Source organism: Muntiacus reevesi, chromosome 7 (genome assembly GCF_963930625.1).
Source record: "Muntiacus reevesi chromosome 7, mMunRee1.1, whole genome shotgun sequence".
NCBI classification, from domain to species: Eukaryota; Metazoa; Chordata; class Mammalia; order Artiodactyla; family Cervidae; genus Muntiacus; species Muntiacus reevesi.
Genome location: NC_089255.1, coordinates 10,135,080 through 10,151,459, shown reverse-complemented (window position 1 = coordinate 10,151,459; position 16,380 = coordinate 10,135,080). Strand labels below are relative to the sequence as shown.

At 42.0% G+C, this 16,380-nt stretch overlaps 2 protein-coding genes across 4 annotated transcripts in view; one reads left to right on the top strand and one right to left on the bottom strand.

The window, feature by feature from the left end:
* The window catches only part of LOC136172488 (S-methylmethionine--homocysteine S-methyltransferase BHMT2-like), a 15,899-nt gene extending 8,784 nt beyond the window's left edge, over positions 1 to 7,115 (bottom strand). Inside the window, exons 1-2 of one of the 2 annotated variants that reach the window (XR_010664031.1) lie at positions 6,952 to 7,115; positions 1,785 to 1,917 (exon numbers count right to left, since the gene is read on the bottom strand). Coding sequence is in view for 1 of the 2 variants with exons in the window: in XM_065941939.1 (XP_065798011.1) it covers positions 1,785 to 1,917; positions 6,952 to 6,984 (166 nt within the window). In the remaining variant the exon portion in view is untranslated. The remainder of the gene's footprint in view (positions 1 to 1,784; positions 1,918 to 6,951) is intronic. The other variant, XM_065941939.1, reaches the window with a different exon arrangement.
* Positions 7,056 to 16,380, top strand: part of DMGDH (dimethylglycine dehydrogenase) — a 73,609-nt gene continuing 64,284 nt past the window's right edge. The window contains exons 1-2 of one of the 2 annotated variants that reach the window (XM_065941936.1): positions 7,056 to 7,235; positions 8,156 to 8,330. In XM_065941936.1, coding sequence (XP_065798008.1) covers positions 7,135 to 7,235; positions 8,156 to 8,330 — 276 coding nt within the window. In that variant the 5' untranslated portion in view covers positions 7,056 to 7,134. The remainder of the gene's footprint in view (positions 7,236 to 8,155; positions 8,331 to 16,380) is intronic. The other variant, XM_065941937.1, reaches the window with a different exon arrangement.

Below are 16,380 nucleotides of genomic sequence, written 5' to 3'. Positions count from 1 at the left end.
TAGCAGCAGCTCATCCACTCACATCTCTTTCAATTATACACACTTCCAAACTGAGTACTTATACAGAAATTGCAGATTCAGTTCAGTAGAATTCGGGGGACGGGAAAGGGCAGAGTGCATACCAGACGGGGGCTGTTGAGCATAACCTCATGTTGACTTGCCAGTGGGCCTGCCTCTTGGCCTGTTGCAGTCACAGGCAGGCCTCAAGGCTGGGTTGGCCCACTGATCCTTGGTCTCTTGGTCTAAAGAGGGCCTATCCATTTGCCAGTGTCAAGAAGGATGTAGCTGGTCTACGTATAGTCAGTAGTGGGAAGCCCTCAAAGTAGAATGAGGGAATTCTCACAGCGGGCAGAATGCAGATGATGGAGTCGACTTGAGCAGCTGCGGAGATGCGGCCAGAGAGCTTTCCTTGTCCATCAGACATGCCTTCTTCTTGCTCTTCATCCCCCTCCCTCCCACCTGAATCTCTATCCTACTATTTCAGCACTTTCTTCCTGGGAGCTCAAAAAAGATCTTCTAAAATTAAGAATGAGTTCTTCTTGGGCCAGAAGAAGTCTCCATGCTAACACCAGAAAGACAGAACTTTGTCCTACCATCTAACTCTGAGTGTCTGATGGAACAGTAATCACAGCCGTTGGGTACTTAAATGCTGGGCATTTCATGTGGGTTAACTCATGAGTCCTCACAAGCAGCCCATGTCATGCTCCCGTGTGACAGATGAAGAAACTGATCCTCAGAGGTCAGAAGACTTGTCCAGGGTCACTCACCTGATCAGTAAAACCCACGTTTGTCTGATACACTGTGCATGTATGAACAAAACAAGAGCAAATCAAAAGTTCAATCCCAGCTTGTATCCTGTTTCACCCATTTCTTCTTTAGCTGTATTTCTCACTTTAATTTAGGAAGCAAATACAAAAAAGAGCAAACTTTATAGAATTAAAGTTTCAATTTGATGTTACCAACCAATCCTATCACAGTTTCTACCTCCAAATCTTTTTTGTTTTTTTTCAGCCAAGAGGATGAAGTAAAACTGTGTTTATTTCTTTGCCCTCTTCTCCCCCCAACAGAACTGGGCTGTCTCCTGTCTAAGTTCTATTAAGTTTAAAAGTGAAATTGGAAGTTGCTCAGTTGTGACCAACTTTCTGACTCCATGGACTATACAGTCCATGGAATTCTCCAGGCCAGAATACTGGAGTGGGTACCCTATCTCTTCTCCAGGGGATCTTCCCAACCCAGGATCAAATCCAGGTCTCTGGAGAATACCCAACTTTGCCATCTACTGGCTGTGTGATAACTGATGCTTACATGCATTGGGTTGTTGGGGAAAATGGATAAGGTGGGTTCTTTACCAGCTGAGTCACCTGGAATTACCATTAATCATCCCTATCAAACATACTGTTTAAATAGCATATGCAAATTAGACAGAAGGATAACTCCGAAGCAATAACAATTTTACTGTCTTACAGAAACTCTTGAATATACATAAGGTAAATATTCATGGAGCAAATATTAGAATATATATTTTAGCACTCTCTATATAAAGATGCAAGTGTGTGTGTATGTGAGAGAGAGAGCGAGCGTGAGCACACACGCACAGAGCAGGGAGGATGGGAGAGAAAGAAGCCACTTCATCTGTTTGATTCATGTACAGCCACTATCACCACATCTCAGCAAATCTGCAAGTGAAACAGTCCTTAGAAAACACTCGCTATTATTTATCTTCTCTCAGCCAGATTTAAGCAATTGTCACCCCAGTAACCACTGAGGGTGATGCTGGCACCAACCTGCATTTGGATGCTCTACTACGGCTTCTGGAGTCCAGAGCCCAGCCTTCACGTAGCCCCTCTTCTCCAGAGTTAGGAGAAAGCTGCCATCTCCAACCACAACATCCCCACTATCCAGACGTTCCAAAAGGCCCTGAAGAATAGAAAGAAAAATCACCTAAGACCATTCTTCTTATTTTTCCTAAAAGCAGTTTCCAATTGTAGGAAAGGTGGGTACAGTGCTCTGACAGCTCCAGTTTTGTGAAAATCATCTGTGCCTGATGGTATTTCAGAAAATTTGAGTAGACTCTATTGGACAATCCAGGTACTTGTCTTGCCCCAAGTTCTGTGACTACTTTTTCTCAAATACCATTTAATCTGAATCAAATTACAGTGAAAATGCTGATTCCATGATATTTTGGTCTTTCAAGATGTTTGTGGCAGACACTGCTTATCGCCTAACTAATGTGCATTTTTTTCTCCTTGTGTTTGCTAATGTATTTTGTTTGGCGAGACAGTGTCCCCAACTTAAAAAAATTTCTCGGGTCTCAGGCTCCTTTGCTGTGGGGGACTGGCCGTGTGACACAGTGGTGGCTGATGGATATAAGTGAAAGCCTGCTGAACATTTCTATAAGAGATTTGTTTTCCTGATAGAGATACCCACACCCTTCCATCTTATCCCTTTTTCTCCTTCCTGTCTGGAATATCAGCTCAAGTCCTGGTGCCATAGCCATCGAAAGCCATGCCATCGAAAGCCACGTGCTAAGGCTGAGGGCACAGGTTGATAACTGCAGCCTGGTGTCTTGACGACAGCTTAGAGGAGCTGCAGAGGCCGTGAACTGTGACTGCATTTTTCAGGTGAGAAGAATAAACCTCTTTTTTGTGTGAACCATTGGACATAATCCCACTAGACACAGCATTTCATAGTTCTGCCCTAGATTTTTCAGCATATTCCCAGACTTGTTATCATTTGGTACTCTTGACAAGTCTGGGAGCTAGGCAGTGCAGACAGTTTTTATTGCAATTTTATAAATGAGGACACTGAGGTTCAGAGAGGCTGAGTGAATTGCTCAAGATCATAGAGCTCAGTAGGTAAAACAGTAAAGGTCAGACCTTCTAAATTCCTAATCTAGTCTCTATTTTGCCACCTTTCTAGTCAGCCCACCTATAACCTGAATAAAAGATTGCATCCAGAGCAGTTATCCAAAGGCTAATGGCGTCCATTGAGTACAAAGTATGCCCCCAGATACATACATGGTTCATCCTCTCATTTCCTTCAGGTCATTTGTCAAGTGTCATTTTTTTTCCAGAGAGACCTTCCTTCTGATTTATAAAAACTGCAAATACTCCCATGGGAATCCTTATCCTTCTTGTATAGACTACATTAGTTGAAGATATAACCTTTTTCTCTCTTTCTTATTTTTTAAATTTTGAAAGTATGATAACACATTTACAGGAGGCTTGGAAAATACAGAACAAAGTTAGGTATAGTTTATTTTTTAAGTAGATAAATTAGGATTTTTAGTTGGGATTTCAATATCAAATTCTCAAAAATTAGTAGAATGAATATACAGAAAGAAGAATATAGTAGATCTGAATAGCACCAAGTGTCTCCTAGTTTATAGTCTATGGGAACTTGAATAAAATTTGTATCCTACTTTTGTGTGAAAATTGTATAAATCTTAACTAGGTTGAATTGGTTTGAAGATACGACCTTTTAGTGAAAATATCGGCTAGTTCATCTCAGCTCTGCCTATAGCGGGACACAGAGCAGTGCATGAACAGGGGAGCTGCCCCTTGTAACCATCACATCTGCAGCTCAGGAAGGTACATTAGACGTGGTGGCCCTGAGGCTAAACACCAGGTCACTATCCTTCTCCATCTTCCTGTGGAGGGAAGTGGAATGCAACCCAGCTGTGTCAACCAGAAACACTGTTTTGGCAGAGAGAGCGCCTGACTCTGGTTATTTTTCCATACTTCATATCCAAAGGTAAATTTTAGCTGAATGTAGAAGAAATGTTAATGTATTCTATGATTCTCACCTCTCTCCCTACTCCCTCCATAGAGTGAAATTTGCTCCTTTCGTTTTGTACTTTTGAAACATAAAAAGGACTTAAACTTTCACTGAGACCTTCCCACATACTAGATCCAGCTTCTAGGCAAGAGGAATAAACATTGGAATAATGGTCACTGCCCTCAAGAAGCTCCAAGTGCTGGTTGCCTTGGGGAAGGCCATTATATCAACAGACCATCACAGTACAGGGTATGACTAAATGCTGCAGAGGGATGTGGAAGAGAGAATGAAAGGTATCACCATTTGTCTAAGATTCCAAATTGAAAATCTAACACATTTCAGTGAAGCTAACTTGGTTAAGAGTTGGACTGAATGTTACACATTCAACAATTCTAGAGGGGAAAATATTAACACACAATTTGGCTGTTATAAGTTAATCTCTCACCTCCCACATCCGATCTGTCATAGAGTTACACCAAGCATATCTATTTAACACATCTCACATATGTCCCCTCCCCCATTCTTACTGCCCTGGATTATTGTAATGGTCTCCAGTTCACTCCAGCGCACTCTAAACTATCTTCCACTGCTGCCAGAACAAAGCCTTGTCTGACCTACTCTTATTTATGATTACATCCCCTTTTGCCTCTTGCTGAAGTTCATATACCTTCCATTCCTGCATCCATCATCTGTGTGGCAGTATCTGGTAACTCACCTGTTGCCCCTGTTTGGCTGGAAGATGCTTGAGGCTCAGGTGGCAAGCCTGTCTTGTCACCTTGTCTCTCCACCTCATACAGCACCCACCGTGAAGTGAAGTGACAGTTGCTCAGTCCTGTCCAATTCTTTGCGATCCCATGGACTGTAGCCTGCGAGGCTTCTCTGTCCATGGAATTCTCCAGGCAAGAAGACTGGAGTGGGTTGCCATTCCCTTCTCCAGGGGATCTTCCCGACCCAGGAATCAAACCTGGGTCTCCCGCCTTGCAGGCAAATTCTTTACCATCTGAGTCACAGGGGAAGTAGGCCCTTAATAAACTATGCCAAGAGTTAGCAGATGACCGAACTGTTTAGAAAATGTCATGTATCTCATATGTTACAAGTTTGGTCCTGACAAGGAGCAATACTCCAATAGAAAATTAGCTAGGGTTTTAAGAAAATGATGGTGGAAATTTGACTGTTGCCTTCATGATAACAAGTAAGACCTTTTGATCTGTTATCTGGATGTTTGTCCAGCATTTTAAAATTTTGCCAGTTTCCTAAACAGCTATTAGGAAAATAAATGATCAAGATATGCATTCAGAGCATCTTTCAGCCCCTCTTTCACTGCTAGACTTACCACCTCAGTTAACTGCTACACCTTCACAATCTAAATATAGCTCTAAAATGACAGAGGACTGTGTAAAATAAAGAGCACTGTAAATTACTTGCACCATGTCCGTATTTTCATTCCATCCTCCCTTTCTGTTTGGCAGTGACTCTCCCTGGGATCCGAGTGAGCTCTGAGAGGCACGGATGCCCTCTTTTTGCAGATAGCAGTATGTAGACCTCTTGGATTTAAGATCTGGCTTCAGGGCCCCTTTATTCATATACAGAGGAGTAGGGCAACTTCACTTTGTGGCAGGAAGCTGCCAGAGGTCCAGTCTACTTAAAATATCTCTCCATCTACCTGAAACTGCCACCAGGACTGCTCATTTGTATTAAAGAAAGCAATTGGAGCTGTCCTCTGTGGCAGTTAAATGAATTCTTAAGGTGCACTTGTTAGCTGAAAAGAGTGGTGAGGTTAGCTCTACCCCACTAACATTTAACTCCCAGGCCCACATTAGCATGGACTCTCATATGAAAATCTTGGTGTTGCAAAGAGCAGAGGCCAGCAGGGAATAGAACAGGGAAAGCATATATTAAAAACAAAACAAAACAAAACAAAAACCACCTTTAAAGAAATGAACTGAAAGGTAAGCATAGTATTAGAGAAAGCTTAGAGAAAGAAATCAACATAAGGTTCTTTTTATCATGCTTATTTTCTTCAATGCCTATATTTTATAATCAGAAAAACATCTCCAAAATATGTTTTTTGTTAAGTTTTTAAAACTCATATTCCACAACTTATGTAACTACTACCATTATTGTGTCTTTCTGTACAGTGCGTGTATAAATATTTTTATATAGTTGGGATCAGTCTGTGACACATCATATCTCCTTTTGTAACTTATTGCCAAAGCACTTTGCCTGTTTCCACACTCAACTTTTTTAATTGGCTGCCTGATAACTTATTAAGTGAATGATCTTTACTTACAGAGCCCAGGACTGTGGGGCATCTTGGTTGCCCCTATCTTTTTAGTATAAATGAAATGGTGGTGCACGCTTCCACTTCTATATTGCCACTGCCTTGCCCACCCTCTCTTCTGAATTACCTGGCACAGGTGGCTTGCTCTGAGAAGTTTGGAGATGTTCCACATCCAAGTTCATGCCCTCCTAATTATGTTTTGTCACCCCCTCCTCCCCACCACGCGCACATCTAGTGTGAAAATGGGGGAACGGCGACAGCTGGCAAGCACATCAGGAAAGGGGAGCTAGGAGACCGGTACTGCAGGACTACGTGAGGTGGAGCCCCTACCCCTCCGCCCAGCACACCCCCACTCTCCACCCCGCTGCGGTTCTGAGGTGTCCGCATCAGGGACCGGTTTCAGGCCAGTACGAGGCTTGGGGGGTTCAGACAACTGCTCTTCCTCAAACGTGAGAGGAACGCGCTCTGGGACAGTTGAATAGAAGAGCTGTGGGTGCAGGTGGGCTAAGGGTAGAAAACGTGAGCGCCACCTAAGTCTGAAAGGCTGGATTTCAAATACCTGCTCCGCCTGGACCCGATCTATGAGCCTGAACTAGTCTGCTGAGTCTGAGCCTCAGTTTCCTCACCTGTAAAATGGGAATAAAAGTGAAGCGGAGATCATTTGCATAGAGCACTCGTGCGGTGCAGGGTGCCAAGGCGAGGCTCCATAACTGGTACCCAAGATTGCTATCTCATCCTGACACCTAGGCATACTGTAGTCCTGACGACTCGCCAGTGGGTAAACGGAGGCTCAGAGCCCTCCAGGTGCCTCGCCCGGGCCGCAGAGCTTGGCCAGGGACTGAGGTGGAGCCCCCCGGCCAGGAGGGCTGAGTACCGGGCTCCCCGAAACTCACCTTCTTGACTCTGGGCCCCCGGGTCTGTGCCATCGCGCCTCTGCGGCGCAGCGCGGGGTAGCGGGAGCGCGCGCAGCCAGGAGCCCGCCCCTCGCCCGGGGGAGGGTCCCGCCCGCCAGCCCGCAGGCCCTTCAGTCCGCTGGCTTGGGAGCCGATGCCTGCGTCCTCGCCCTCAGCCTCGCCATGCTCCGCCTGGGCACACGGCGGCTGCGGGGCCTCGGGCTGCGGGGCTTCCCGCTGAGGGGCTCCCCCGGCCGCCCGCACTCAGTCTGCAGCCGCCGAGGGTGAGTGGGGCCGGTCTACGCGGAGGTCCGCGCCTGAACAGCTGCGGGGTTGCAAGCGAGGGGCTGAGACGTCTCCGGCTATGGGAACTTGGGCACTTCTGACCCCGAGGAATGAGCATTTGGATTTCTTCTTGAATTTTGTATGTTTTCTTTCACATGCACAACCGTCCAAAGAGAGAATCAAAAGGTTTCTACTGCAAGGACTCTCCTACCCTCACCTTCTTCAGTCAACTGTTAGTGTCTTCTGTATTTATCCCGAGATGGTCCGTGGGAAGGCAAACACAGGGGGTATATATGGTCTTCTTTGGCTTTTTATACCTTGTTTCTTTGCAGTTCATCCTGGAGAAACTCATGATCTAGCTAGCTAGGAAGACAGTCGTGCATATAAACATATCCAGCCACTGAGCAATAATTATAATTAGAGAAGCAGGTGCACGGGGAGAGGACCTTAAGCGAGGAAGAACTTTGTACTCCATCTGGCTTTCTTCAACCTGGAAAACATTGGAGGGAGGAGGTGATCCAAGATTTACAGATAATGGACTTCATGATGATTATGGTTTTTCATGGAATAAAATGATAAGTGTGTTTTTAAAGTAGATTGAAATAGATTATTCTCTATATTTCTTTGCGAAAAAGAAGCCAACTGCTCAATTCTTTAGCTCTGTTAGTTATCTATGATGGGTCAGAATTACGGGAAATGGGGTTCAGATCCGTCCTCCTCCCTCTCCCAATTAAGTCAGATTGAGGCTCCCCAAATGGTTAGATCAGTAAACGCAAGTCTCACAGACACTAGATGTTAAGTACGAGAAGGATAAATAAGGAAACTCACACTAGTCAGGAAAAGAAAAAGAAAAAAAGCAAACAGAAAACTTTAAATATCATAGCCTAGTAAAGCTATTATTAAATAAATTGTCTTCCAGAGAGGAAAACCCACCCTTATCTGCAGAATCAAGATGGAAAGACCAAGCAGAAACAGTGATCATTGGAGGTGGCTGCGTTGGTGTGAGTCTGGCTTATCATCTGGCCAAAGCAGGCATGAAGGATGTGGTCCTTCTGGAGAAATCAGAGCTCACTGCTGGATCCACCTGGCACGCAGTAAGAAAACCCCTCAACTCTGTCGCAGGCACCAAGTCATGCACTTGCACGATTGGTTTCCTTTCCACTCACAGCTTCCCACTGTGAGCCTGTTACAGTGAGTTCCCTTTTCATAGTGTTGGAAAGTGCAATTGCAGCTTAGTTGATGGAATTCCAGGGGGTGATCCCATGTTGATCATCTTGATAAGATCATCTTGAACACGTGGCTTCTGGAATCACAACCTGTATTTCTACTTCTGTGACTTCGGGCAAGTTACTTAAGCTTCCATTTTCCAATGTGTGAAATGGAAATATTAATAAGTGAAAGTGCAAGTCGTGTCCACCTCTTTGCGACCCCATGGACTGACTATCCAGTCTATGGAATTCCCTAGCCATAATACTGAAGTGGGTGGCCTTGCCCTTCTCCAGGGGATCTTCCCAACCCAGGGATTGAACTCAGGTCTCTCGTATTGCAGGCAGATTCTTTACCAGCTGAGCCACAAGAGAATGTTAATGGTCCCTACCAAATAGGGTGATGATGAAGATTAAGTTAATATGTGTAAAGTTATTATGGTAAGTGTTTAGTAAATGTTAGCTTTAGTATCAAAGGATAGTGGCTGAGTGATCCTGAATATAGGCCTAAGATCTATGTACCCTCACCTGGCTTTAGTCATCCTTTTATATTTATTAATTTATAATTTTAGTTTAATGCTGGGCAACAACAGCTTCATGAGGACTTAACTATGACAGCTGAGAAAGTATGACACAGTTCTCATGTTGTGTTAATTAAGACACACAACCAAGTTTATCTTGTATATTTAATGGTATGCACAATTGTTCCAGTTCTGTACAATAATCGGGCTTAGGTGGAAAGCTGCTCAAGTAAATGAGGTGATTGACCCTACTCTCATACTGCCCAACTAGTTATTTCTGAAGTCAGGATGGGAGATGAAGTTTTTAACAACATTATATTCCATTTTTGTTTGGAGGAAGAGTTGGGATTAACAACAAGGTCGGACTCTATAGTACAGGGAATGGTAATCAATATCCTATAATAAACCAAAATGGAAAGAATATGAAAAAGGATATATACATGTCTATTTACATATATTTTAATCACTTTGCTATACACCAGAAGCTAACACAACATTGTAAATCAACTATCAGTTCAGTTCAGTGGCTCAGTTGTGTCCGACTCTTTGTGACCCCATGGACTGCAGTATGCCAGGCTTCTCTGTCCATCACCAACTCCCAGAACTTGCTCAAACTCATGTACATTGAGCTGGTGATGCCATCCAACTATCTCACCATCAACTATACTTTGATTTTAAAAAAGTCAGGTAGTGTTAGCTCCTGCCTGTCATCCCTTTCTGTCATTAGCTTTCCTCCACTGAGACAAGAGGGAACCCCGCTTTCAGAGGCTTTTTAACACACAGAACCTCACCTCATATGGTTGGATATCCTTTCTCCAGCCGAGTTTGGGGGAGGGCACCGCCCAGACTTAAGCCTAGTTCACTCCAGAGTCCCCATGGTCATGCAGTCAGACTACACCCACCAACTGGACGGAGACTTCTAGGAAAACAGCACCAAGCCCAGTTTCTCTTCCTTCTTTCCTCTCTTGCCAGCCCCCTCACGCCTCAGTCTGGGGTGCAGGCCTGGTCCTCCTTGAGTGTCTCTGTCTTTTTTTACCCGAGGATGTCTTCTGGCACACTTACGCTGACACACCTGTCTCTTGTGTCACTGGTCCTGCCTCATCTTGTTTCCTGCTCTCTGGAAAGGCGGTCCAGAAAGCCATTGACACTGTTGGCTCCCCTCCCCACCCTGAGCTAGGCTTTCTAGGCAGGCTTCCTCTTATCATGTAATAGAAAGCTTGTCTTTACCCCCCACCTTTCTCTAACTTCTTTTTAGCAGATATTTGGTCATTCTTTCAACAAATATTTATGAAGAGCCTGTATTGTGTCAGGGCTTCCCTGATAGCTCAGTTGGTAAAGAATCCGCCTGCAATGCAGGAGACCCCAGTTCAGTTCCTGGGTTGGGAAGATCCCCTGGAGAAGGGATGGGCTACCCACTCCAGTATTCTTGGGCTTCCCTGGTGGCTTAGCTGGAAAAGAATCTGCCTGAAATGTGGGAGACCTCGGTTTTGTCCCTGGATTGGGAAGATCCCCAGGAGAAGGGAAAGGCTACCCACTCCAGTATTCTGGCCTGGAGAATTCCATGGACTGTATAGTCCATGGGGTCACAAAGAGTCAGACACGACTGAACGACTTTCACTCACTCACTGTATTGTGTCAGGCCAGAACTGTTTTAGGAGATGAGGATGCAGCAGTGCCCAAAAGAAAGCCCTGCCCTCACAGAGTGACATTCTGGTGGGGCAGGTGGAAACCACTTCAGCGATCCTCCTGAGTAATCAGTGCTAGAAGAGTAGAGCGGGGTAGAGGGATTAAGAATCATGGGGGCTGAAGAGCCTGAAGGCTACTTTGAAAAAGTGACACTTGAGCAGAGATGGGCAGAAGTGAGGGAGTGAGGGGGCCATGAGGCTGTCCTGGTGAGAGCAGGCAGGCAGATGGAAATTTTAACGAGTGGGAATACCCAAGAGGGTGAGCTTACACCCTTGTCACACTTCTGGATTGTAAAAGGAGGGTGTGCATTTTAACATCTTAATTACTAATTTGTTCATTTATAGTCAATTGATTTAATGTAACCTGCATTTTAGTTACTGGATTCCCTGCACTATCACTTCTTAAACATTTCATGCATAATAATGGTAAAAATAAAACAGCATATCCTTAGCCTAAGATCTTTTTAAGAAAAGTAGGCAAAAATTTTAAGATGATAGCTTCTTGTTAAAAGTTAACTGTGCAAAATAATTTCTCCTTAAGCAGAGAGATACCAGGATGAGTTGGAAAGGCATTATCTGCTTTGTGACCAAGTTGTAGACTCTGTTTCACAAAATGAGGTGCATGGAGTATGGACTGAAGTTGGACTGATGCATCAGAAGCCAGGTTATACGGGCCCCTGCAAATGCAGACAGCAAAAATGGAATTGCCCTAGGAAGCGGATTAGAGGAATTCTGGCAAACCAAGGGGTCTCCCACCAAGGAGCGTCATGAAGATATCCCACATGTTAGAATTTTTTGAGATATAACTGACATGTTAGTTTTAGGTATACAACATAGTGATTTAATATTTGTATATGTTGAAAAATGATCACAATAAGTCTAACATCTATTACCACACATAGTTACAAGACTTTTTCTTGTGGAAAAAAAAAACATTTAAGATTTACTCTCTTTGCAGCATTCAAATATGCATTACTGTATTGTTAGCTATAGTCACCATGCTGTATGGTACATCCCTGGGACTTATTAACTTATAACTGGAAGTTTGTGCTTTTTGACCTCCTTCACCCATTTTACCCATCCCCCAACCCCTGCCTCTAGGAACCATCAATCTATTCTCTGTATCTCTGAGTTCTCTTGTTTTGTTTGTTTGTTTTTAGATTCTGTATGTAAATGAGATCATTCAGTATTTGAGATTTATAGTTCTTTGCCTGTTTTATTTAGCATAATGCCTTCAAGCTTCATCCACATTGTTGCAAATGACAAAATTTCTTTCTTTTTTATGGCTGATTAATATTCCATTATATATATATATATATATATAATTATATATATCTATGTGTGTATACATATATATATCTCCATTCATTTTTAACATAGAGAAGTTTTGGAGTAAATATGGAAATGTGGAAGTTTGAGGGGCCAGCTGAAGGGACAGACTACAAAAATAAAGGCAGTTTCACTAAGTACAACATGTGCTCAAGAATAGACATTTCTGAAACAAGGGGAATCAGATCCTTTGCGGAGGAAGGCGCAGCTTGTGAACATTCAAAATGGAGTCACGAATCCCCAAAGTCCTGAGGTTTTGCTATATTTTAATGAGACTGCTTTGTCAGCTCCTGACACTATTATTGATATCAATATAGAACAATTCTTGTAGGATGGAAGGAAAGGGGAGAGGATGGCGTAAGAAGTGGTTTTGGTCCAAGGGGTCCCTGGGAGAGGCTGCTCCTGGGAATGGTGCTAAAGAGGATGTTTTGGAGGGCTGAGAACTAAAGATGCAAAAATTTTCATTTAGGGTGTAAGAAAACAATATTAGACCTTTCTATTTATTTTATGTAAAATGTAAGAAAGAAATTAATCTTTATTGATCTTTATAAATAGCCCTTGCCTTTGATGTGGTTGACGTATTGTGTGTGATGACAGGGTTGGCTGGGGAGAGGTTGACACTCTACAATGGAAGCATCCTCATTCTCTCTTTTGTCTTCAATCAGTCATAACATATTGTAGAGCATGTGTTGTAGGATATCAACAGGATATTGAGTTCCAGGATATTGTGATTGATTTTATAGAAACAAGGCTTTAAATAATATTATTTGTGATGAAAGGGAGAGTGAATGACTTTGAGAGTGTTGTACTACACAGAGGTTAATTGGTTATACTGTAACAATAACTAAAAGAGTTGTAAAATTTAAAGTTTTTCTTTTGAAAAAAGACAAATGTCCCCAGTTTGGTGATCTTTGCAGTGATGGAAATAGCTGTCAGGCAGTCTATGTAGTATAAACATATAAAACAATAGATGTAGTCTATTCCATCAAAGTCAAGGTGGTGTTCACAAAAAGTGAAAAACAATGAATTTTTGCAAAATAGTCCCGTTGGAAAAAAAGCATTTTGAGAAGGGATGTTTGGAAATGTTGATATCATGATTAGATTTTTTTCTTACCAAAATGATATATCACCTAGAAAAACTCTCATGTATGCGAGAGATACATTTAAATTTAAATACATTTAATATTTTCCCAAATAAGGAGTTTCAGTGGGGTTTGTATCCCTTTGTTGAAAATATAAAATGTGAAAGTGAAGTGAAAGTGTTAGTCACACTGACTCTTTGTAACACCATAGACTATAGTTCACCAGGTTCCTCTGTCCGTGGGATTTTCCAGGCAAGAATACTGGAGTGGACTTCCATTTCCTTCTCCAGGGGATCTTCCCAACCCAGGGACTGAACCCAGGTCTCTGGCATTGCAGGCAGATTCTTTACTTCTCACTGCCCTAGCAGCAAGGAAACTAGGTTAGTGTGAATTGTTCAATAGAAATAGTTATTCTAGTTCAGTAGGAAAGATTAACTTTTCCTTCACCAGAAATTCATAGAAGAGTTTGTTCCCTAGGCAAAGGATATTTGGCTAAACGTTTTAAGTAAAAGTTTTACAAAAATCCATGTGACTCTTGCAGAAGAGAGATCATTAACTCATTCTATGAAAATAGCTTCCCAGGATAAGGAAGAAGAAGACTGATGTAGTGTAGATAGGTCACTTTCTGGTGGCCTGACTTAACCTAGGTTAAACTTAGAGGATCTTGAGGAGTGAGTGATGGACAGAATCCTAGGCCCAGGCTCACGAATGTACGTTTTATCAACTGACACAAGATATAGGGAGACAAAATTGAATTCTCTAGAAGATACCTGAAAGCCAAAGATTCTCTATTATTGAACTAAAAATGTTCATATCATACTAGATACCAATCATGTAAAGAAGGATGAGATATTTGGCTAAAAGTTAGGGAGTCTGACTCACAGTTGAATCAGTATGGGGCTGGACTATGAGAGAACTTATAAGTTAGGGCAACATTTTTCTCAGAAAACTAGCCAAACACTAGAACAAGTACTTGATAGACACCCCAAGATTCTGGTCCATAAAAGATGATTGATGAACTTTAATGGTGGTGGGTTTTTTTTGTTTTGTTTTGTTTTAATGTAAGTACGGTTGATTTATAATGTTGAGTTAGTTTCAGGTATACTATTAGGTTGGTACAAACAAACTTGTGGTTTGGGACCATGAATTGTAAATCATTATAACCAGACTTAAACACATCTTTATTAAGCAAAATAGGAACCGTTACGATCAAAATATTTTTGCCCACAAGAAATAAGTTTGTTTTTTCCTGTAGCATCAAAGTCTGTGCTTCAGGGTTCAACGAACTCTTGGAAAGTATTTTCTGCTTACCACCAGTTGTAGACCTGTTTTTCCTGTAAAAAGTTGTCAAGATGCTTGAATAAGTGTAGTCAGTTGGCAAGAGATCAGGTGAATATGGCAGATGAAGCAAAATGTTGTAGCCAATTTGTTCAACTTTTGGAGTGTTGGTTGTGTAATGTATGGTCAGTCATTGTCACGGAGAAGAATTGGGCCCTTTCTGTTGACCAGTGCTGGCTGCAGGCACTGTGGTTTTTGATGCATTTCATCAATTTGCTGAGCATACTTCTCAGATGTAATGGTTTCACCAAGATTCAGAAAGCTGTAGTGGATCAGATGGGCAGCAGACCACCAAACAGTGACCATAACATTTTTTGGGTGCAAGTTTGGCTTTGGAAAGTGCTTTGGAGCTTCTTGTCAGTCCAACCACTGAGCTGGTCATCAACAATTGTCATATAAAATCCACTTTTCATCGCATGTCACCATTCGATCAAGAAATGGTTCCTTATTTTTATGTAGAATAAGAGAAGATGACACTTCAAAATGATGATTTTTTTGATTGTCAGTCAACTCGTGAGATGCCCACTTATCAAGTTTTTTCACCTTTCCAATTTGCTTCAAATGCCGAATGACCATAGAACAGTTGATGCTGAGTTCTTCAGCAAGTTTTTCTGTATTTGTAAGAGGATCAGCTTCAGTGATAGCTCTCTATTGGTCATTGTCAACTTCCAATGGCCGACTACTATGCTCCTCATCTTCAAGGCTCTCGTCTCCTTTATAAAACTTCTTGAACTGCCACCACACTGGGCCAAATGAGTTGTTGATGTTGTGAATTGTCTCTGCTGCTTTACGACCCATATTGAACTCAAATAAGAAAATCACTTGAATTTGCTTTTGTCAAAATCATTTCCCTAGTCTAAAATAAATATAAAATACATAGCAAGTAGTAAGTCAGCTAAAAAACATAAAGTGAGAAATGTGCATTGACATGATGTATAGCATAACCACACTTATTTAAGAATGTATTCCAATATCAAATGCAAAGTTCGGCATTGCAAAACTACAAGTACTTTTGCACCAACATAATACAAAGTGATTCAGATATATATTTTTTATTTTTCAGATTGTTTTCTATTACAGGTTATTACAACACATTAAACATTGTTCTCTGTGCTAAACAGTGGCTCCTCATTATTTACCTATTTTATATATAGCAGTGTGTATCTGTTAATCTCAAGCTCCCAATTTATCCCTCCCCCAGCCCTTTTCCCTTTGGTAGCCATTAGTTTGTTTTCTCCATCTGTGAGTCTGTGTCTGTTTTGTACATAAGTTCATTTGTATCTTTTTTTTAGATTCTGCATCAAAGTGATATCATATGATATTAATGGGGGTGTCTTTGAGTTCAAGAGAACCAAATGCCCATGACCATCCTAGAAGAACCTTATATATACTCCTTAACGGATTTTATTTTAAACAGATTGTGTTTGGATGAGCCTTCCAGGGTAAATTAGCTACCGAATAGGGCCCCAGACATTTAATTGAGAGAATCGTCTCCATATCATGGCTTTGAATTCTTTGTCTGGATGCTCTATTCTATCTGCTAGAATTGATAGAAGAGGTTTCAGAATGCAGTCTTTAGATTTTTTCTTGAGACTAATCATTCAGTATTGACTCAGGAAATATTTGTGGGGTACAGTCTGTGTGCTCATTCATGAAACTGGTTAAGCTATGACAAAAGTCTGTTTACCACTCAGTAGGCTCTAGTTCTTGGGAATGTTCTACTTCTTCAGTTTTGGAAATTTCAAGAAAGGAAACAGGAGGGCTGCTCAATTCAAGGGAATGGTGGGGACTGGGACGAGGAAAACTTTTTGCCCTCTTGTTCATAGTTCTTCTTAAGGGAACACACATGCTTTGTTAGTTTGACATATGTCACCCCCTCCCCCCCATTCTTCCTAATAGTGTATATTCCTAACCTAAGTGACTCCATCTAAGTCATCTCATTTCTGAATCTGCAAACAACTCTTTCTGTAATAACTTTTATGGA